This window comes from Prionailurus bengalensis, chromosome D4 (genome assembly GCF_016509475.1).
Source record: "Prionailurus bengalensis isolate Pbe53 chromosome D4, Fcat_Pben_1.1_paternal_pri, whole genome shotgun sequence".
NCBI lineage: Eukaryota > Metazoa > Chordata > Mammalia > Carnivora > Felidae > Prionailurus > Prionailurus bengalensis.
In genome coordinates, this window is record NC_057359.1 from 80601645 (window position 1) to 80623254 (window position 21610).

The 21610-nt window shown below is 53.0% G+C and overlaps 1 protein-coding gene across 3 annotated transcripts in view; it reads left to right on the forward strand.

The window, feature by feature from the left end:
• The first annotated feature begins 357 nt into the window (after positions 1 to 357).
• Positions 358 to 21610, forward strand: part of GSN (gelsolin) — a 54024-nt gene continuing 32771 nt past the window's right edge. The window contains exons 1-2 of one of the 3 annotated variants that reach the window (XM_043566550.1): positions 358 to 403; positions 10742 to 10836. Coding sequence is in view for 2 of the 3 variants with exons in the window: in XM_043566546.1 (XP_043422481.1) it covers positions 10141 to 10216; positions 10742 to 10836 (171 nt within the window). In the remaining variant the exon portion in view is untranslated. Of the gene's footprint in view, positions 404 to 10016; positions 10217 to 10741; positions 10837 to 14710; positions 14813 to 21610 lie in introns of those variants that run through there. The other 2 variants (XM_043566546.1, XM_043566547.1) reach the window with 2 other exon arrangements.

The window sequence follows — 21610 nt, forward strand, 5'->3', positions numbered from 1 at the left end:
GGGTCTCTTCCCCCCGCCCCCGACGCCCCCCAACCTCCTGGAGATCTCCCCGCGGTGCCCCGAAACTCCATTTATTCCCGGGAAGGCGGGGTGCGGTTGTCTTCCTCGCGCGGATGTAGCGAGGGGGTTTGGCAAAGTAGTGCAGACCGCCCGGGACGAACGCAAGTCTGCAGCCGGAGTCGCCGTCCGCCCAGCTGCCTGCGTGGGGGGGCCGGCGCTCCTCCCCCACTCCCACCCCCCCACCCCCCACCCCGCCCCGGCCCCGCCGCCCCGCCCCGAGGGCGGCTCCCGCCCGCGCCCTGCCCACCGCGGCCGAACGGGCGCACAGCCCCCGCTCCGCCGCCCGGAACCAGCTGAGCACAGCTGGACCCTGCAGCCGTCGTCGCCAGCGCCTCCGCAGCAGGTAAGGGAGGGGGGCGGCCACGGCCCCGGCCCCGGACGTCTTGGGGATCCCGGGCATCTGGGTCCTTCTCGCTCCCCTCTAGGTCGGAGCTCGTCCCGGCAGCGGGGCATCGCTGGAGAAGGGCTTCCTCCCTCACCCTGCTGGTCTCCCAGGGAACCAAGAAGGGTTGGTTGGATTAGGGGGGCTAGGGCCGGGGAGGAGGGGGGCCGGGCCTCCACCTACAGGCCCCGCTGTGCTGCAAGCACCTGAGCTAACCTTGACCCCGCCCCCGCGGGTGAGGGACCTGGGCTCGGGGTCACCCCGGCGCTCGGGCACTCGGTGTATCCGACCCGGGCTTGCAGGTGGCCGCGCGTCTGCGGTTTGGGCGGTGGCTCCGCCGGAGACTGTGCTCGGCGGAACCTCGACTCCAAGGTAATAATGCCTTCGCCTGCTCTCCCCGGGCGACGAGGAGCCCTCCGCCTCCTTCCTCTTTTTGGGCCCAGGTCTGTTAGAAACTTCTTCCTTGTACTCGCCGTCTGAAATCTGCTTGCAGTTGTTAACCTGACGGTGCCTTGTCCTCCTCGGCCCTGCAATGTACGCTGGTTTCTCTGACTCACACGGAAAACTTCGTTCAGAGTTGAAGACAGTGATTGGAGTCTCCCTTTCTCCCTGGGTCCCCATCTCTTCTGGGGGCTGATCACCACCCAGAATCTGGTCACAGCAGTGTCCCCCTGGCCCAGTGCAGGCCGGCTGCTCTGGGCGGTTGTCAAGGGCAAGTTTTGGAAGGCACGGGGGAGACTTTGGGTGGGGAGGGGCCATTGGTTTCCTTTGTGGCCCTCTATGTGCCCAGGCATACACTCTTTATCCCACCTTTATACCTTCCACAGAGCAGAGAGGGCATCTTTAAAACAGCCAGAACTCCAAAGAGCCAAAGGCATTCAAGGGCTGTTCTAGGGGTGACTCCGGCTTTGTGGAAGTGGGGGCCCTGGGGAGGAGCCTGTGGTTTTGCTTGGCTCCTGGAGACTTTTCACACACTTAATCCTGTAGGTCCTGTTCTCCCAGGACCACATTTCTGACCAGGGCACCGGGACCTCTTGCTGCACCCCTTTGCAGTGACCATAGCTTGCTGGAGTGTCGCCTCAACCCCATTCCACAGCTGAGACAACCGCAGGGCCCAGAAAGTTTGTGATGGGGTCACAGTCACACGGTGACAAAAGGGCAGGGCTAGGACCCAGTTCCAGTTGGCCTTTAAGCTGAGTCCTTTCTAGCTGGTGGAGCTTTTCACTCTTTCTTGAGTGTTCCATTCATTAAGACATCCTCTCCCCTCCCCATCCCTACACTTGGGGGTGCTGGTTGGTGTTTCTAAGGGATGTTAAGGGGAAGAGGCTTGGGCCTCTGAGAGAAGGAAGGGTGGGATGGGGGGACAGGCAGCATCCAACTCCCTTGAAATTCCACTTTCCTTTCTGAGGCCTTGCTATTTATAAATGCCAGGAAAATTGTAAACAGCCGGGGAGCTTGGGTTGGCACCCGGGGGCAGTTACACAGCAGCAAAGAAGGTTTCCGTGTGAATCAGGGAAGGGAACTTTACTCCAGAATTTTCCATAGTTTTTTTTTTTTTATTACGAACTAACACGAACCTAGGAAAGCAGGCAGCTCCCGGGAGCTGGGGGGGGGAGGGGGGGTTTGCCTCTCATGGCATTTCCTTCCTGCCCTCCTTCCTCAATTCAACACTTTTCTGGGCCTGTGTCCTATACCTTGCCCTGTGAAGGCCCAAGACCCTCGAGGAGGACAAAGCTCTCTGTCCTCAAGATACTTCTCATCCATAGTGGTTGACACAATCATGTGATACCGAGAGTTATTTCAGTCCATAAAGGGGCGACTAAGAATGTTTGGGCGACCCAGGCCTCAGAAATCAGTAACAGGTTCCCAGGAGTTAAAGGAGTCGAGGGAAAAGACATTCTAAGAAACAGGAATAGCTTGTGCAAAGGTACTGAGGTTTCTTGAGCCATCCATGGCTAGAATAGAAGGGTGCAGCTGTGGGGGTTGAGACTGTAAATAAAGATTGTAAACTAAGGGTTTTGACTTTATCCTGAAGACAATGAGGAGCTGAGAAAGGTTTTCGACCACAGCAATTGATAAAAACTCTCACTGATCTGGTCGTTGATGTAGGGGATGCACTGGAACGGGCAAACTGGACGCAGGGGGAGCCTGAAGAGGCTGTTGCATGGTCCAGGGTAAAGACAGTGCAGGTCTGAACCAGAGCAGTGGCCACCATGACAGATCAGAGTTGCAGATTCTGGAAACCCAGCTGAAGGTCTTGGAACCCTCTCTAAATTTCATCTGAAAGCTGATAGCTACCGGATGAGGCTGCTAAATTATTATTTATTTTTTTGCAGTGTTGTTTCTCTTCTATTTTATTATTTTTAAAGCAGAAAAAAATAGCACTGAAGATTCAAACATAGAGAAGAGTATAGTGTAAGCTTCATCCCTCCAGCCCCCGTTCTTTCCCCAGAGGCAGCCACACGTGCACTTTGCCAAGCTATTATGAGCAAGAGCTGTTGACCGGACGCCTTTATACTTTTCAGCCATCCGGTGCACTAGGTCACTTCTCCCTACTCCTGTGTGTAGTTTGGGTCTTTCTTGAGAAGTTGCCAGGTAGGTCCCTGAGATGATGTCTGCATGATCTGTATTCCTTTGCTGAGGCACTGATCTCTGGTTTTCTTCAAGCAGACTTTACAGTCTGTAACTACAGCCTCTGAGTGTGTATATTTGCTTATTAGAAACCGAGAGAAGTCAGAAGCATTGACTTGGGAGTGGAGCTGCAGCCTTGGTTCTTCGGAGTAACCTGTGGCAACGCCTGGCTCTTTGGACCTCAGTTTCCTCATCTGTAAAATGGGGGGGGGGGCGCAGGTGGCATTGGTTGGCATGATAATAATAATACACATTTTAGTGTACCAGCCGCTGGAACATTAATTACTTCCTTGATTCCTCGCAACTGTTCCTCTTAGGTACTACTGTTTCCCCCTTTTACAGATGAGGTACCCGAGCCTAAAAAGTGTGTCTCGAGTTTTGTTGTTAAAGATAATGGGAGCCAGGGTTCTGGAGTTGTGACTACAGAGCTCTTAATCCCTGCACTCATTGTTATCCTGAAGTTTCCTTGTAGTCCTGACATTATGAGCACTGCTGGGGGCTTCGCTGTGGCTGTGACAAGGGATCTGGGTCAGTGCACACAGCTTGGGGCGCTCAGCCCTGCAGCAGAGAGGCCTGAAGAACCTCCCGGTACTGTTTGGAAATTCATTCTTTTCTGTACTATCAACAGGACTCCAGAGCATAGGTCAGTCTCCCTTCCGTTTCAGGGAATCAAGGCTCTGAGAGAACACAAGATCACTTGTCCTAGGTCACTCCGTGAGTTGGGGTCCCAGCCAGGGCCATCTCCCCTTTGGCAGAAGCAAGCAGGGAACAGCAGATCCCAGGAATTATGCATTTTGGCGGGGAGGGAAAGGGAGAGACCAGCGTTTAGGCAGCTGGGGTATGTTAAACAAAAATACCTCCTCCCTTTCAACTCAGTGAGCTTGTGTCATATTTCAGCCTGATGTGGTTTGTGAATTTGTAGACCACAGGCAGGCTGGGTTCCTGCTGCTCTCTGGCTTCCCCTTCCCTGTCCCCTTCCCCCACTCATGCTCCCCTACCATAGGCCTGCTCTCCCCTGTCCTGCCCAGGACCACATCAACAATTTGAGGGCAGGGCAGAGAAAATCAGCAGGCGTGGTGAGCGAGGCTGGGCAGCAGAAGGCCCGGACTTGGGTCCTGGTTTTGTCACTGGCAAAGTACTGAGTGACTCGTGCCCCCGTGTCCACCTTGTGCTAGAGGGGTGGGCAGGATAACATCAAGCTTTCCTGGCTCTGATGGGCTCTGAGTCAGAAGGCTTTGTGCTCAGTGCACAAACGTGCACCTCCAAGTGATCCCATAGCCTATTATGTTTAACCTACTCCAGTGCTAGCTGGGGATCCAGCTGTTCATGAATTTGGTCTTCGCGGACTGAATTGGTTGCCCCATATTGCAGATAAGGAAGTTGAGGCCTAAGATTCATTTAAGTATCTTATTCCCTGTTCTACAAGCAATAAGAATCATGGCCACCGTATGGAACATGCTTGCTGTGTTCACTGTCTTGTTTAATCTTTTAACAGCCCTATTGCGGAGGAGATACTGACTCCATTTCACAGATGTGGAAACTGAGGCTCAGCCTAGAGAGACGAAATGATTTACCTTCTTTTCCTTGAGCCTCACAATAGCCCTGGGGTTGTCATGATGGGCTCCACTTTGTAGATAAGGAAAGTGAAGTGTGGAGACGTGAGCTCCCAGGGGCCACGTGGCCATCTAGCCTCCTTCCCGGCCTCCCCATCCTCGTCCCTCCTGTCCTGCCTCAGAGAGACCCTCTACACCTCTTTCACCCAATGCTCAGATTAAGGGATAACAGCATCCCAGACGCTGGCTCTTCCGCAGGGGGCTCCAGAAATGGTTTCAGTCATAGATTCTCTCCGGGAACTTCGCTGAACTTCTCACGGGCCACGCCAGTGGGGGTGGATTTATTTATTCTGCTAAATTCACTTAAGCAAATAGTGCTATTACTTTCCCGCCTCTACAAGGATAACATCTGGGTCTGGCTTATTTACCAGGCATGGGAGAGACGGTATATGTGAGCCTTCCGGGTGGGGTCCGACCCTTACTGTAAGCGCCACGGCAAGGCTGGGCCCTCAGTGGACACAGTAAACACTAGTTAACTTTTTGGGAGTGGCGAAGTGGGATGGGCGGTATACCCATAGGAAACGGGGTGTTTCTTCCAAGGACTTCCCCTCCCTTCTTTTTCTAATTATAATGAATACTTATGATAGGAAATTTAGAAAATAAAATAAAAAAAAAAAGAACTGTCCATAATTCTGCCAATGTGAGATAATCACTGCTAACATTTGGGGGCATTTCCTTCCCGATATTTTCAGCACTTTTTTTTTTTTACCCCTACATAATGGTGGTCATACCACATTTATAATTTTTCTATTCTGACTTCTTTTATTTTCTTCAGCATTGCGACAGACATATTTTCTCATGTTATTAAGGACTGTAAATTTAATTTGTAAAAGAGTTTGAGGAGTAGTCTCTACCTAAGTAGAGAAATGCGTGTTTATTTAAAATCTGTTATTCCAATAGTCTGGGGGATTGAAGAAATGAAATAATGTATTTGATTTGCAAAAAAAAAAATTTAATTATTATTATTTTTTTTAATGTTTATTTATTTATTTTGAGAGAGAGAGAGAGAGACAGTGTGTGTGTGCAAGCAGGGGAGGGGCAGAGAGAGAGGGAGAGAGAGAGAGAATCCCAAGCAGGCTCCGCACTGTCAGCCCAGAGTGGGGCTTGTTTTCACCAATGGTGACATCATGACCTGAGCCGAAGTCAAGAGTCAGACCCTTAACCGACTGAGCCACCCATGCTCCCCAGAGACAGAAATTGATTGTCGTAAAGCACACAGCCAAAATGAGTTCAGTTGTTAAACCCAATGCCTGGGAAGATTAAACAACCTGACCATGGCCAGACCCCTAGTTTTCCTTGGCAGTGTCTTCTTGGGAAAGTCATTTCCCTCTCTGACTGGTCTCCCCCCAGTGGAAATGGAGAATGGCACCTTCTCCGGTTCTCCTGGTTCTACTTTTCTGCCAGTTGAAGGTTTGATTTCATGACCCAATAGCAGGTCTTGGTCTGTCGATTGTGCTTCCCAAATAGGGTGCTTTTTGAGCTCCCTGGTGCAGAGGGTAGGCCAGAGACTTAATCCTCTGACATGAAGAGAGATGTCTTAAAACCCTTTCTTTCGGGGCGCTGAGGTGGCTCAGTCGGTTAAGCGGCCGACTTCAGCTCAGGTCACGATCTCGCGGTCCGTGAGTTCGAGCCCCGCGTCGGGCTCTGGGCTGACGGCTCAGAGCCTGGAGCCTGTTTTGGATTCTGTGTCTCCCTCTCTCTGACCCTTCCCCATTCATGCTCTGTTTCTCTCTGTCTCAAAAATAAATAAACGTTAAAAAAAAAAAAATAAACCCTTTCTTTCCTCAAGGAAAAGGTTGTATTAACAATAATGTATGTGGACATGAAAGATGTTCTAGCAGATCTCAAGCTTATTGTGAACACGAATCACCTGGGGATTTTGTGAAAATGCAGATTCTGGTTCGTTAGGTCTGGGGTGGGGCCTGAGGCTCTGCGTTTCTCGTAGGATCCCAGGTAGCGCAGAAGTTGCTACAGAGTTAACACTTTGCGGAGTAAGATTCTAAATCCCGTATTAAGAGCCCAGACTAGAGCCTAGATCTTTGAGATTCTTCCTACCCATAGTATTTGCCTCCCTCTTCTGTTCCCAACATGGAGCCAGACGGTTTAGTCCACAGCTATGAGTTTCTAGAATCTGAACAGTCCTTGACATATTTTGCTGCCTAATTGCAGAGCGAGGTAGGGGCCTTCTTTAGGAAAGAGCGACTCAGCAGGAAACCATCTGAACCAGGAGAAACACAGCTGAAGGACCTAGCATTTGTCTTAAACATTTCCAGCAGAAGTTTTTATACTTAAGATTATAGACATTCTTCTCTTCGTGTCTGTAGGCTGCAAACCACAGCCTCTGGGAGGCCCCAGCCTGTTTTTGTATGCCTCTGAGCTAAGAATGGTTTTTACATTGTAAAAGTTTGTTAAAAAAAAAAAAAGACACCCTGAAAACCCAAACAAAACAAAACAAAACTCAAACCTAAAACCAAACAAGGAAGAATATGCAACAGACAAGGTATGTGGCCTGCAACGCGGAACATATTTACTAACATATTTACAGTAAAAATTTGCTAACCCCTGATCTAGAGTAACCAAAGCTTTATATATATATATATTTTTTGTATGCATGAGGCCAAGCCTTAATGCTTGAAATTTAACAAGACCAAGATGCCTGGAGGCAGCCTGACTTTGTGGGAACTGCACAGACATCTTGTGTGACCCTCAGCCCATGGTTTCACCTCTCTGAGCTTGTATCCTTCCTTCACAAAATAGGAACCATGATACCTGCCTGGCCGAGTATCATGGGGATGAGACATGAATGTATGTAAAGAGTCTGATACTTGGTAGGTGCACGGAAAATAACTGTTGTCATTGGGGTGGCCATTTGAACCCTTCTGGGATTACTAGACAGATATCATGTTTCTCCCACCAAATCTGAAACAGTCCTCCCAATATGCCGGGAGCAGTCTTTTAGGAGAAAAACACCTCTGGCTTCAGCTCCCCCCTGCCCCCCCCAAACCCCACCCCCAGGGCCGAAAGCTCCTCTTTAGCCACCTTAGACAAATGGGCTTCCTGGTGACTTACAATTTCACTAATAGTGAACTGTCTACACGAAGGTCAGCCTTTCCTGGGGTGGGCAGTTCTAACCTTCTGTGCCTTCTCCCTCTCTGAGATATAATCGAGCCCAGGCGCCCCCAGGGCCCCAGGCTGGGATGGTGAGTGCTGGAAAGAAACATCTCTCTTTATGGCTCCCTCTGGAGCATGTGGGCGGTGGACTAGAGTCAGTGGTTTGTGGACCTTGTTTTTAAGTTGCTGCAGCCTTAAGGTCCAGAATGGAAAATAGTCTAACTTGGAGCTCGCTGGAGTTAATTCTAAACCCAGCCAAATTTGCAACCCTGGGGCTCCCAGTGTCCCCAGCCTGGGAAAGAGTGTAATGCTCTTTTTGCCCATAGATGGCAGCACCTGTACTCTCAGCATCTGTGAACGTGTGCATGTGCATGAGTATATGTCTACGCACGTGTGCACACATGTGTATATGCACATAGCTTCTTCCTTCGGTGACTCTTGAGCTATGGTGGCCTCGGCCTTAGGCTAGGTACTCGGATCCATGGGAGCAGATCTTAGTCTAACGGGGAAGGCTGACTTGGAAAGGGACGGTAAGTAATAATAGTGTGACAAGGAAGAGTAGAGGCCTGTGGGAGCTCCAAGGAGCTCACCCTCACGGGGGAGGGGAGGTTACAGCAGACTTCCTGGAGGAAAGCTGGGCTTGATCATGAGCGGAAGGAGAAGTGACGAACAGGGATGGAAGAGGGTTCTAGAACAGAGGAGACTCTGTGTGAAGATTACAAGAGGACTCGGGGCAGAGTGTGGCTTTGCCTGGCTGGAGCTTGGAGGGGTGTGGGTGGAAGACAGGAACTAAAGAGGCTGAAGCTCAGGGGACTGACAGCGACAGATCATGAAGGGCGTTGAAAAGTTCGCTGAGGATCTTGGACTTGATCTGGGCGGGGGCGGGGGGCTCTAAGAGAACCATGGAAGAGTCTGAGCAGAGGAGTGGTGTGGTCTGGGCTTGCACCATAGGGGAGAGAGGAGGTGGGGGGACCGGTCGGGAAGCAAGCACTGTAGTCACCCAGATGAGAGAGTGGTTGTGGCGCCTGGGCCAGGACGTTGGCGGTGGGGGTGGGGACAAGACGATGCATCTGAGTAGAGCCGGCAGGACAGGGCCGGGCGAGGTGGTGTGGGAGGCATGAGTGCCGGAGCAGGGGAGGTTGAGGAGGGTGCTGCCCTGGGGTCTGGCCTGGCCCAGCATGTGGATGGTGGATGGTGGTGCTATTGCTGAGATGGGGAGCACTAGGGGGAGGAGCAAGTTACATTCAGGAACAAACGTAGCGCCACCAGTGAGGGTGAGGGTGTGATCTGGAGGTGTGTAGAAGAAAAGGGGGCGCGGATTTCGAAGGCTTATCCTCACACAGAATGAACAGGAAGTGAGAGGTCAGTAGTCATTTGCAGGAACACAGCCCAACCCACCTCTGCTTTGATCGCTCCATGTGGATGGAACCAGGCACCTTCAGGTGGAACTCTCTGAGGAAGGCCACAGAGGTGACACTGTGGGGCCCCGAGAAGCACCCAGCCTCTTTTTCGGATGCCCTGCCTTGCTTATGTCTGCCGCTCACAATGCAGAAATACACCAGGAATGCCTGGGCCGTTGGCCGTCAGCTGAGAACAGGGCTCATTTGTGTCTTAATCCCTGGAGCCTGTAGGGCGCCCCACTGCATTTGGGATCTTGGACTCTGTCCTTGGCTTGGAGCAGCTGGTTTGGGCAGAGAAATTTTCCAGGGCAGGCGGGAGCCAGGTTGCTTAGCTGCCCCCCTGAATGTAGATGCCTGGGGCTCTGGGGCGTTGGGGAAGGGTGAAGATCCAGTTTGTCCCTGAAAGGCGGGGGCCCAAAGGGCTGGGCTGCACCATCCACTGTGGGGCCAATCTTGGCTGGTCCTTTGTTCAGTCTTCTAGCACATATACTCACTGCTTTTGCTGTTTGCCAGCTCATGTGCGGGGCTTCAAAGGCCAAGCTGTCTGGCAGGGCTCACAGCCTGGTAGGAGAGAAAGACCTATTGCCAGATAATGATAATATGGTCTTACAATAGTAGACCACGTAAACAGCTTGGGTTCCCAAGTTGCACAAGTACAGAATGAGAAAAATATAATTTCTAAAAAAAGGCTCAGGGATTTAATTAAGTATCAGAGTAAACCTATGTACCGTACAAAACCCTTGACGTATTCTATCTCATTTAATCCTTATGATAGCCTATGGAATAAGTTCTGACCTAATCCTTCTTTTTACAGAGAAGAAATCTGAGACTCAGGGTGAAGTAACCTGATCAAGTTACACAGTTAGTTAAATGAGGGGTCATTTTGTCTAACTCCAGAATCCTGAACCACAGCTCTGACATTGACCCTAAGCAGAATTCAGACATGCCCTGGGGTTTGCCTACATGTAGATGGCATTTTAGGTTGGATGAACAGAGGCATGATATCTGGAATGATGGAGGTGAGAGTCTGCTTGCCCTGCCCTGGAGAGAGCTTGCCTGAATGTCAAATTCTGGGTCTTGTGCTGGCAGTAGGCACAAGGTTCATTTGGAGCTGACTGGGGAAGGTGAGGAGAGAGGGAACCAGACACCTCATCTCAGGAAAAGCTGGAGGAAAGGGGGTATGCAACTTGTATAAGACCTGGGGGGCCCAAGATCACTGTCTTTGTCTCTAAGGAGCCATTGGGAAACAGGGTGACAGACCTCTTCTGGGTAATCCGAGCAGATAGAGCTCGGACCAGCAGGTCAAAGCCATAGGGAGAGAGACTTTAGCTCATTCTAACAACAGTTCTTTCAACCAGCCAAACTCTTCAACAGATGGTCTTACGGCCTTGGCAGGAAGTGAGTTCCCCGTTGCTTGAGCTGTGCAAGCAGGGGCTGTGTGATTGTGGGGGGGGGGTTCTGGGGATGAGTAGAAGTATCAGATGTGGCTTTGACCAGATGACCTGGAGCACCTGACCTTGAGATTCTTGGCCCCTTGTTTACAGGTCGTGCTGATAACCCCCCTTGTACATCAGTGCTTCTGCCGTGGTCCCAGCACCTCTGCCGGGAGCAGCCGTCTTCCCCCTCACAGCCCTGCAAGGTAGGTACAGCAGTGCAGACACCCCTGACTCCTCCTAAGCCCAGCTCTGGCTGCCCAGGGGAGTCTGGAGGGGACAGTGGAAGCAGCCGCTGCTCACCGCAGTGGATTCAAAGGGAGTCCCTGAGGTTTCTCTGGTAAAGCTCGGAGCACATTTCTGCCCATTGCCTCATTTGCTCCTCACCGGCGAGGGCGGGATCCTGTGGGGAAGAGACAAGGAAGGGCTGGGCTGGGCGCCGGGGTGCCTGGGCCCTATCCCGGCTGTGCTACTTCTCACAGTGTGGCTGGAGGAAAGTCGCTTTCCCTCTCAGGGCCTCTGTCAGCTCTTCCGTGAGAGGGTGGATTCCCTGGAGGTACAGGAATTCTCCCAGGAGGCTTTGGAGAGGTGAGAACATGCGGGGGCGTGGCTGCCAAGCCTCCAGCTTGTTGACCGTAAGAGGCGGACGCAAGCTGTGTGAGTCACAGGGCAGGTGGATGAGTCATCCCCACCTGGGACAGCTGGCAGGGTGGGGCCCACCTGACTATCAGATTCACTGACTCCCTCCCCACCCCCCCCCCCCCCCCCCCCCCGCCCCAGGAGGCTGCCATGCAGAGTTTTGGGCTGGAAGCAACAGACCCACTTCATGACCCAGCTTGGGCCTCCATTTCTCCCCCCATAAAATGGGTGTATTGGTCTCCCACCCACCCACCTAACAAGGTTGTCATGAGGACTGTAGAAGCTTATAGATACTAACGAGCTTTGTGAACTGTGAAATGGGAAGGATCACGGCTAGGGGGAAAGCCCAGCTTCCAATGCGGCAGCAGAGGTGAATTTCCAATAGCAACCGTCTGGAGAGCCTGGAAAACACCCCTCCAGCTCATGACATCACCCTTGGTGGCCAAAAGGAGAAGGGGCTGAATGACTCCAGGGTTTACTCATCTGCTGTGACCCAGCTGGCTTTGTGGGGGGGGGGGGCAGGGACAGTCGTCACTGCTATTCCTCTTTCCCAGAGCTTAGATACAACTGCCTTTTGATGGTCTCCTGGATGCTTTGTCCACGAAGCCTGGGATTGCTAGAAGGCCCACTAGGCCCAGAGATGGGACTTGGCTCACTTCAGCTGCACGTTAAGGGTTCTGCAGACGAAGGGCCAGCCCTGAGGCTGCCCAGAAAGGAGGGATCTGGGGCCTGTCTTGGTTCTGATGCTTCTGCTTTTGAAACTGAGGCCTGACAGCTCCCAAAACTGAATTGCCCCAAGTGATCTGTCACCACAAAGAGTGTTAGGCCATGCCAGTGCCTTTGGCAACAGTGACAGAGGGACCTGTCTCCTGCTCTCCCCACTTCTGCAGACCGTGCAGGGCCAGAACGGCTCAGGCCCAGCTGCGTACCTGTTAACTAAAAGCTTTGCTAGCCTGCCCCCTTCACTGCTGTCCCCTGGCAGTGTGCCCCCGCCTCATGCCCCCCTCCGCTGAACTCTGGTTCAGCCAGGGTGGCCCCAGTGACCCCCTACTTGTCAAAATCTGGTGGCACTTCTTCAGGTCTCCCCGTACCACCTCTCTGGTTACCTTCTTCTGGAAGCACTCCCTGCTTGTTGCTCCTGGGAGGCTGCCCCACTCAGTTTATCTCCCTACTTCTCTGATCTTCTTAGTTGGGGCCCAGTTTTCTGCATCCAATGTTCACCCGGATTCTAACCACCTTCTGGTCTTGAGTTACGCATATAGGTTCATTTGTTCATTCACTCATTCATTCAACCGTGTGTGCGTCGACAGATGCTTGGCCCGGAACTGGTGTTGGAGAATCAGCAAAGAACAAGATTTTCCCATCCCTCATGGGCCGTACCGTCTTGGGTCTGATAGTCAGCCGGTATACACGTAACAGATCCAGCCTTTCTTCAGCTGAGGAGGAAGTGACAGGGGTTATGAGAGCGCATGGAGTTGGTGGGCGTGGTGGCATTTTGTCCGGACACATGACTGAGGCCTCCCCGAGAAAGCCCAGACCTGGACAGGGAGCCGCAGGTGGCTGCGTGAGCAGGGGAGGGAGCCCCCAGGCAGAGGGACAGCGTTTGCATGTGGAGTCGTTGAGGAACTGGAAGAAAGCCTGGCTGCAGAAGGAACTGGAGGCCAGGCAGCATCTGGGCATGCAGGCCCTCAAGGGCCAGAGTTTGGACTTTATCCTAAACCGCTGGGGCGCCACTGAAAGTTTTAAAGCAGGAGAGAGGACCTGCCCAGATTGCATGATTAGAAGGAGCCCTCGAAAGAGCTGGCTCCAGTTCCCACTCTGATGCGTCCTGAGGGTGTAATTTTTGTCTCTTCCACAGCGTGGTGTCCTGACCCTGTGCCTCAGTCAAGGCTTTGAGGCTTGGTGTTGGTCTGTCCTGGGAAATGTGCCCTTTTCAGCATTCTCTCTGCTCTTTGCAACTTTTCATTTACCCAGCCAACCCTTGCTGAGCTTCTGTGCTGCAGAGGGGAGGTGAATCGGACCCCACCCTGCACTTGGAGACCCAGATTTGCGGCGGCTGAGGCCCGGAGTGCACTGGGAGAAATGCCAGGGCCTCCAGGAGCCAGAGAGGGCTTCTCCTACTCTGTGCCAGGCACCGGGCTGAGGGGGCACTTGGACATTCTGGGCAAGGGAGTCGCGTGGGCAACGGCCACCTGGAGCCACTGTGCGTAGGGACTAGTGAGCCGTGTAGCTAAAGCAGGAATGTGGGGCTGAGGTGGGGAGTGGCCGGAGGTGCAGGGTCTCCGTCCCCTGGATGCCAGGGAGACGTGGACAGGTTTTGAGCTGAGGAGTGATTTGAACATTGGGATTTGAGAGCAGGCGAGAGGTGGGGAGGAGGGCAGACGGGAGGGGCAACATCGTAAACTGGTCGGAGAGAATGAGTGTCACTGGGCAAAGCCTTGTCACTCCCACAGTAAAACGCTCTTCCCCTCTTTGTCCCCTGCCTTTGTTGGGTTATGTCCCCGTTGGTCGGCACTCCTGAGCCGCCGGCACCCATCTCACTGCAGCACCGAGTGTGGTTACATCCTGGGCTCCAGAGGCAACGGGTCTGAGCCTGAAACATCACTCTGGCCCCGACTTGCTAGTCACATCTCTTAATCCCTCAGCCTCAGTTTACTCCTCTGTGAGATGGGGAAAGGGGGTTGTTGAGGATTAACCGAGTGGGGAGTAAAGTTCCAAGCATATGCCTGGTGCACGCTGACCAGCCTCTGTTATCTTTACTTCCCCGTCGGTTGAGAACAGCCCCATCCATGTTGTAATCTGCCCCTTGGGGGGTCCTGTGTGGCCACAAATCTGTAATCATCCCACCAGCATCTTTATCTTATGGCTGAGGAATTTGGGGCCCAGAGAGAGATAGTGACTCATCTAAGGTCACCCAGCCTTTCAGTGACAGGGCAAAGACCTGTTCATTTCTCCCTTTTGCAATTCTCCTTTTTTTTAAAATGCTGATCATTGAAAAAAATTCCCAAGTCAACTGGAGAAGAGGCAACAATGGGATGGGCATTTGGGTGGGTAGGGGGTCTCCCAGATATTTCCAGGGAGTATCCTGACTAGAAGGGCCCTAAGAAAATCATCCAACCACCCTAGTTACGTTTGGGGAAATTGAGGCCCAGAGAGAGGTAGTGGCTTGCTCAGGGTCCCCAGAGTAGGGAGCAGAGAAGGGGTCACAAGGGCCACTGCCAGGAATCAGCAGGAGTTGGGTGGGCTCTTCTCCCTGACCCACTGCCTCTTGTTTAAGAAAGTGAATTAAAGCATGAAACAATGGTTTCCTGAGGAAGTTTTGGGTTTTAATGTGCCAATGTGTCAAGGACCATTTCCGGAACTGTGTGTGCCCATGTGATGCCTGTGGAGTTGGGCCTGGCACAGCTATTTCAGACTAAGCCACGGGGTCCTATTTATAGGCCTGCGCGATTAGGTCGATGTGGTCGGGAGAGGCTCGCCTACCCTCTGCCCGGCCCGGCGATGGCCGAGGAAGAGGCCCTTGGGGGAGACTCTGACCCATGGGTGAGTGGCAAGGGATCTGGGGTGGTCCCCGAAGCCTGCTCAGAGGAGGGGCTCCAGGTAGGCCTCAGGGGAAGTCCTACTCCTGACCCCCCGTGTCAGTGGCCAGCCAGGCCCTCTGCAGAGATGACACCAGCTCTGATCCTGTTCTCCCTCCTGCCTGGGAGCAGGCCAGGACTCCTGGCACTCGGGCCCTTTCCCCAGCCATGCCCCTTGAGTGTTTGCCTTGCTCTGTGTGGGTCACACCTCCCAGCCTTTGCCTTTGCTGTTCCCTCCTCCTGACTTGCCTGGTGGTTCCCAGCTCCCAGAGACAAACCTCCCTTCATTCTTCAAGGCTCTGCACAAACGTTCCTCCTCCTTGTCTGGTTAGGCCCTGGGTGCTCCCTGCCTTGTGCTCCCACTGCCCAGAGCCATTTGAGTGACTACCCAAGTTCCTGTGTGCTCCCCACGGGGCGGGAGGTCCTGAAACAAGGCCTGACACAGAAAGGTGAGACGCGTTTGTAGCTGAGAACCTACCATGGCCTTTCACCTTATTTTTGTTGAGATGTGAACTGCATGCCAACACATGCAGGAGGTATGCTTTACAGGGGTGTAGGAGTGAGAGCAAGACTTCAGAGTTAGATAACCCTAGATCCAGACCCTGCCCTGTACTTCCTAACTGTGTGACCTGGGACTGAGCCCCTCTGAGCCTTAGTTTCCCTGCCTGTAAAATGGGCATGATGCTAGCCATGGGTTTTGGGGAAGCATTACATAAGAAAAAGCTTACAAAAACTTATCATGTTGTGGGGTCCATAATAAGCTTCTACGTGCAATAGTAGGTGCTATTTCCAGGTGGGGAAACTGAGGCTCAGAGCAGGGAAGTGCCTTCTGTAGGGTCCCACAGAAATCAGTGGCCAGTAGGAGAGACCAAGTCTTTCTGGGGTCCTGGTCTCTACCTCTACCCTGTGTTCTTCTCTCCTCCCTCTCTTAGCCTCCTGGGCTTATTCTGTTCCGCAGATCAGGGGAGGCTTTGTTTGGGGATTGTTTTTCCTAAGAAGTTTCCTCTGTGGTGCCACAGGATGACTCAGACCCCTGAGTCACCAGGAGGCTGAGGGCCAGGGAGGAGGAGGGAAACAGACAAAGGACAGGGAAGGGGGCCCCAATTTCAGCGCTGGCTTCCCCACTGCTTGATTGACTGGGTCTGACAAGTCCCCTCTCCCGCCTGTGAAAGAAGATGCTGGGCTTTGATGAGTGGCTCCCAGTCCAGGCTAAGTCTCAGAATCCCAGGTGCCTGGGCCCCACCCTGACCTACACACCCAGAGGCTGGGCGTGGGGCCTGGGAATCCACGGGTTCTGGAGCTCCCTAAGGGATTCTGCTGCACACCTGGGCTGCAGAGGTGTTTGGGAACCTCCCCGTTCAAGGCTATTCCCGGCTGGGCCTCAGAGAGGTTGCTTAGCCTCTGTGACCGTCTGTACTCACTTTTTTGCTGCACGTTTTGGCAGAATGGTGCATAGGAAGTGCATGAGCTTTAAAAAGAACAACAATAACAACAACAGCAGCAGCAGCAGCAGCAGCAGCAGCTTTTTGGAAGTATAATTCCTGCAAGTTGTCAAAGTAATTTACAAACACATAACTCACCTGTTCTAATGAATTCAGTGAGTTGTAGTAAATTTACAGAGCTCTGTCACCATCACCACAATGCAGTTGGACAGTATTTTCATCACCCCTGATCATCCCTAAGTGATGCCTGTCTCCACACCCACCCCACTAGCCCACCACTGATCTACTTTCTGTCCCTTTGAGTGCCCAGACGTGTGTGCCCCTCCAGGTTCACTCTTTCTAGCTATGTGACCTCATGCAGATTACTGCCCCTCTCTGAGCCTTGGATGTCTCCTCCACAGGAGAGGGGATAATCCTATCCTTCTTGTAGCTTATTGTTTGAATTTCGCTAATGTGGTGGAATGTCTGATGCATCGTGTGAGCCAGGCATGTGGGAGCCTGGCACGCAGTATACAGGGGGCAGTACAGGTACCTGGGTGTGCTTATAACAATGTTCACAAACATTGTATTGACTCACTTTGTGCCACGTGCTGGGCTTAGCATTTTAAATGCATGATCTCTTTTCACGCCCGCCACAACTCTTACTAGGTGAGCGTTCGTATCATTTTTATTTCATAGCCAAAGTTGCCGAGGCACCGACTATGGAGGTAACTTCTCTCAGTCAAATAGGCAACAGTCGGAAGGGCTGGGAGTCTGGCCTCCTTAATCATTACACTAGAGATGGGAATCGCGGAGTGGGGGACACCTTTCACGGACTTAGAGCAAGGTTTGTGGCACACACTTTCAAGGGACAGGACCTGGTGTTTCGAAAGCTGGTATGTAGAGCAGAGGGCATCAGACAACTGTGTGACCTGGTGTATGGAGCATGATGTAAGGTGTAAGTGACATGGGACGCAGCGCATGGAACGCGCATCAGGGGGCGCACGCAGGACAAGGTATGAGGACCACAGGTCTGGTATGGGGCACAGAGAATATGGTGTACAGGGTGCTGGGACATAGGGCTTGAGACGTAGCAATGGAGCAGGCTCCTGGGTCACGGAGGGACCCTTTCCGTGTCAGTGCCTGGGGCTCCGGCACGAAGCAGCAGGAGCCAATTGTGTCTTCTCACAAAGGCCTGTCTGTTTTTTGCCTCCTCCTTCCTGTCTCTTTGGATGCCAGAGAGTGGGAGTGTCCGGGAGGAGTGGGGCCCAGGGTACCCCCTACCACCCTGTGAGCTCAGACAGGGGTCAAGGCTTGGGACCAAGTCCCTGGCTCAGAAAGAGCCTGCCGGGCCCCCGCTTCTTTCAGAGGCAGCTGTGAGCACCAACGTTGGCTGGGCCAGACCCCAGTGATTTTCCTCTAAGCCACCCTCCCTCCTGCTTCCCCCTCTGGCTGCCGCTGCTGGCTGCAAGCACGTCTGCATTCCGGGGACTTAGGAGAGAGCACTCACAGCTGCTGGGGCTGAGAAGCAGATAGCCACCAGCTGCTGCGGGAGGGCAAGGAGAGGCTGCAGGTGCCTGGAGGGCGGCTCCAGGCTAGCACTTCCTGAGCCCCCTGGCGCCTGGCGCTCACCGCCTTATCTTGTCTGGTCTGCACAGGAGCCCCAAAAGCCTGATGAGGAGCCCGAGGCTCCGAGAGGCAAGGTCACACAGAGGCAGAGCTGAGGCTAGACCCCAGCTCTTCTAGAGGCCGGAAATTGGCATCTAGAGGCACGTTTAGGTGGCCCAGAGAGTGTTGCTGGAGGAGTCAGTGGGTGACGAGGCTGAAAGAGCATGGAGGGCCTGAAAGGCCACGCTTGGGGGTCCTGACTTCCAGTCCGCGCTGGGGGCCATGGAAGGGTCTTCAGTAAGCAGTGATGCGATCTCTATGGATAATGGCAGCGAGGAAGCTGGTGTAGTGGTTCCCGAGGACAGATGGAGACCCTGACCTAGCACAGTCCTGGGATGTGAGGTTGGGAAGTAGGGTGTGGGGTTGTGAGGCACAGAGTGTATAGGGTGGAGCACATCAGCTCTGGCTTCAGCCCTCCTATTGTGTCTTGGTGGGATGACTGTGGTTAGGCCACAGTGTCACCGAGGGTTCCCAGAGTCCCCGGAGGGACAGATGCCTGCAGGGTGATGCTGGTCACTGGGCAGGTGCCTGGATGCAGGTGAAGCCCGGAGAGAAGACAGCACCCATTCCAGAGCCCGACTGTGCCGGCCATTGGATAGTATGTGCTGAATCTTGTTTAATTCTTCCAGCTGGTTGTGATTATTTTCTGGGCTGGAAAAGGAACAAAAAACATTCCACTATTATACCTCTGCTTATGTTTAAGAGGGGAAAGTATTTTTAAAAAAACCCCACAAAACTATTACAATTAAAAGGATTAGTAGCAACAAAAAATATCTTTGCATCTCTGGAAGTTCTATGGTGGGTAAAAGTTTGAGCTAAATTGCAAAGAATCTCTCATCATGCTATGGGCTTAGGAATTTTTCCATAACTGACTTTGACTAGGATCAGGTTTTGGCAAGCCTGTGAGATCATCTGACCACTCTGTACTCAAGGACATAGGCTCAGAGAGGTTGAGTCACTTGCTCAGGGTCACCAGATAATGAGTGATAGGACTGGGATCAGATGGTGACTCCAGAGCCCTTGTTCTTTCTGGTGAGGGCAGACCAGAAAAGAGGGCAGGGTGTCATGAGGAGAGACTCATGGCGGCTGGAAGGCAAAGTGGGCTCTTTAGGTGCTGGCTGGAGGCCCTCTCCTGAGATGCCTCCCCATCCCTGGCATCAGCAACCATTCTGAGTCTCTGGGCCTTGGCTGGGCCCCCCAGCCCTCTCCTGTTTTACATGGAAGGACACAGAGGTAGAGGTTGAGGGGTGGATATGCGGCCGGTGAGCTGTGTGTATACAGGGCCTGGACATAGGCCGGGAGTTTGTCTTTGGATGTTACGGTTATTGAACACCTGCTGCATGCCAAGCCTGGTGCCAGCGGCTCCTTCAATCCTCCCAGACACCTTACAGGGTAGGAATCATCACCCCATTTTATAGAGGAGGAAACTGAAGCACTGAAGAAAGGCCACGTTCCCAAGTGCCCTTGTGGTGGGGATCTGGGCTGTTCAGACTCACACTGGGCATTGCCCTGTGCTCTGTTCAATACGAGGTTGTACAGTCTTCACCCTGCTGGTCATTCTTGGTGTCCTGAGCTCATGAGGGCTTGGCCTCCGCTCACGGACTCTGTCATCTCTCCTCTGCCCCACACCTGCTGCATTTGTGTTTCTTGAGAGTTCTGCCTGCAGGATGTAGACTGATACCCAGGTGGATAGGCTCGTGCTTCTTGCCTGAGCCCAGCACATGGAAGTCTTGGCCGTGGCTGGCTGTGCCAGGCTCAGGGACAAAGGAGGGCTTCGTTTGGAGCCTGCAGCAGAAGGGACATGTCACTATCTTCTGATGTCCTGTTGTCATTGTTCCCAGCATGATTATTAGCCTAGGGAGCTTCTAAGGTTCCTGGTGGATCGTAGTGAAAGATCAACTTGACCCGCAGACTTGGCCAAATGCACAAACATTATTTGCCTTTGCCGTTTCTTTCAGAATCCTAGATCCCAGGGCCCGAAGGGTCCTTAGAGATGAGTTGGTTCATTTGTCACCTGAGTCCCCTTGGCTGGGTCACCACCGGGCGGCTCATTACTTCTCCAGAAGAGGAGGAAAGAAAGTGGCATTTTTGAACATGAGTTTTATGCTGGGCATGGTCTTAGAATCTTCCACATTTATGCTCGCATTCAGTCCCCTCCACTTGCCTTTGAGAAAGGTATTTTTACCCCAATTTTATAAATAAGGAACTTCAGTCTCAGAGAGACACCTACCCATGCCACCAGCACACGATGACCAAAGCGTTTTTTAATAGCTGCCTACTGTATGCCCAACACTTCACTCAGCCTTGAGTGTATCTTACCTTACTGAATTCTCACAGCAACCCTAGGAAGGAGGTATTATAATCCCCATTTCACAGATGAGGAAATTGAGGCCCGGAGAGCAGAAGCCACTCGCTCAAAGGCACACAGCTAGGAAGTGCTAGGTCAGGGATTCAAACCCAGATTTTCCTGGCAGGTGCTCTTTCCACAATCATGCACATGGTTTTTCTCCCTCTTGGAAAGCCCTTCCTCTGTGGAGCAGGGGGCTGCCTCCCATGGCTTCTGCTCATTCTGGCTCTGGTTTGGGCCTCACAGGCCCTGCCTCCCCAGAGGTTTGCAGATGGAGACCGTGTCTATGTCTTCTACTGGGCCCCATGGCTACAATGCCTGCAGTTGGGCCCTCTTTGTCCTGCTGCACATTTGTGTCTGTGCCCGGGTCTCCCCTATTGGTGGGCTGTGGAGTGCCAAAGGGGCTGGGATACAGTTTTTGTCACTGTTTACAACCCCAGCCGCTGGCCTGCCAAGCCTCCCAGGGCCAGCTCCTCCCCTGGGGAAGGGGAGACAGACTGAGAAGTGGACCCTGGCAGGAAGGATGCTGGGCCACGGCCGTGGCCAAATCTGGCTGCTTCCAGGGCACGGGGTCAGGAAGTGGTGCGGCCAGGCCCCCTCTAAATGTCCCATCTTGGTTCTCAGCACTAGGTGGGGTTACCTCCGGAAGCTGGAAAAAGGCCAGTGGCTTCAGTCCCTGAGATCGTTGGTCTCTTGGAGGTGGCGTCAGCCAAGCCTTACTGGCCGTCTCCCCAACAGCTGTCCACACCCGTGGTAGACTGGGCCAAGGCAGAGGTTCAGCTGGTTCTTCCAGGGAGCTCTATCCTGTCACGGGCTCAGGCTTCAGCTCTGGACCTGGGAGTCGAGAGCTGGGTTCTAGGTCTGCCCTGCCAGGTACTTGCTGTGTGACTCTGAGAAGTGACAGTCTTGTCCTTGGAGTCATTGTCTACGAAGAGGATGGACTAATGAACATGGCTGCTCACAAGTCCTTCTCTGCGTAACTCACGCCAGCATTCTGGCTCCAGAGCTCCCAACCATTCTGAACCGGGCCTCCCTATCCCTATTTACAGACCCAAGGCTCAGAGGGAAAGTAACCTTTCCCAGGTCACACAGCTCAACTCAAGAGGCTGTCAAACCTGTAAGCTTTCTCCTGCACCACACCCCCACACTGCTCGCACATGATGTCTCCATGCTGAACAGAGGCCTCTGTGCAAAGAAACCAGGCAGTTCAGGGAGAAGGATGCTGACTTTGCGGGGGGCTCTTCCTGTGTGTCAGGCCTCTGGGCTTCCTCGATTCTCTGTGAGCCAGGTGTTATCCTCCCATTTTATAGATAAGGAAGCTGAGGCC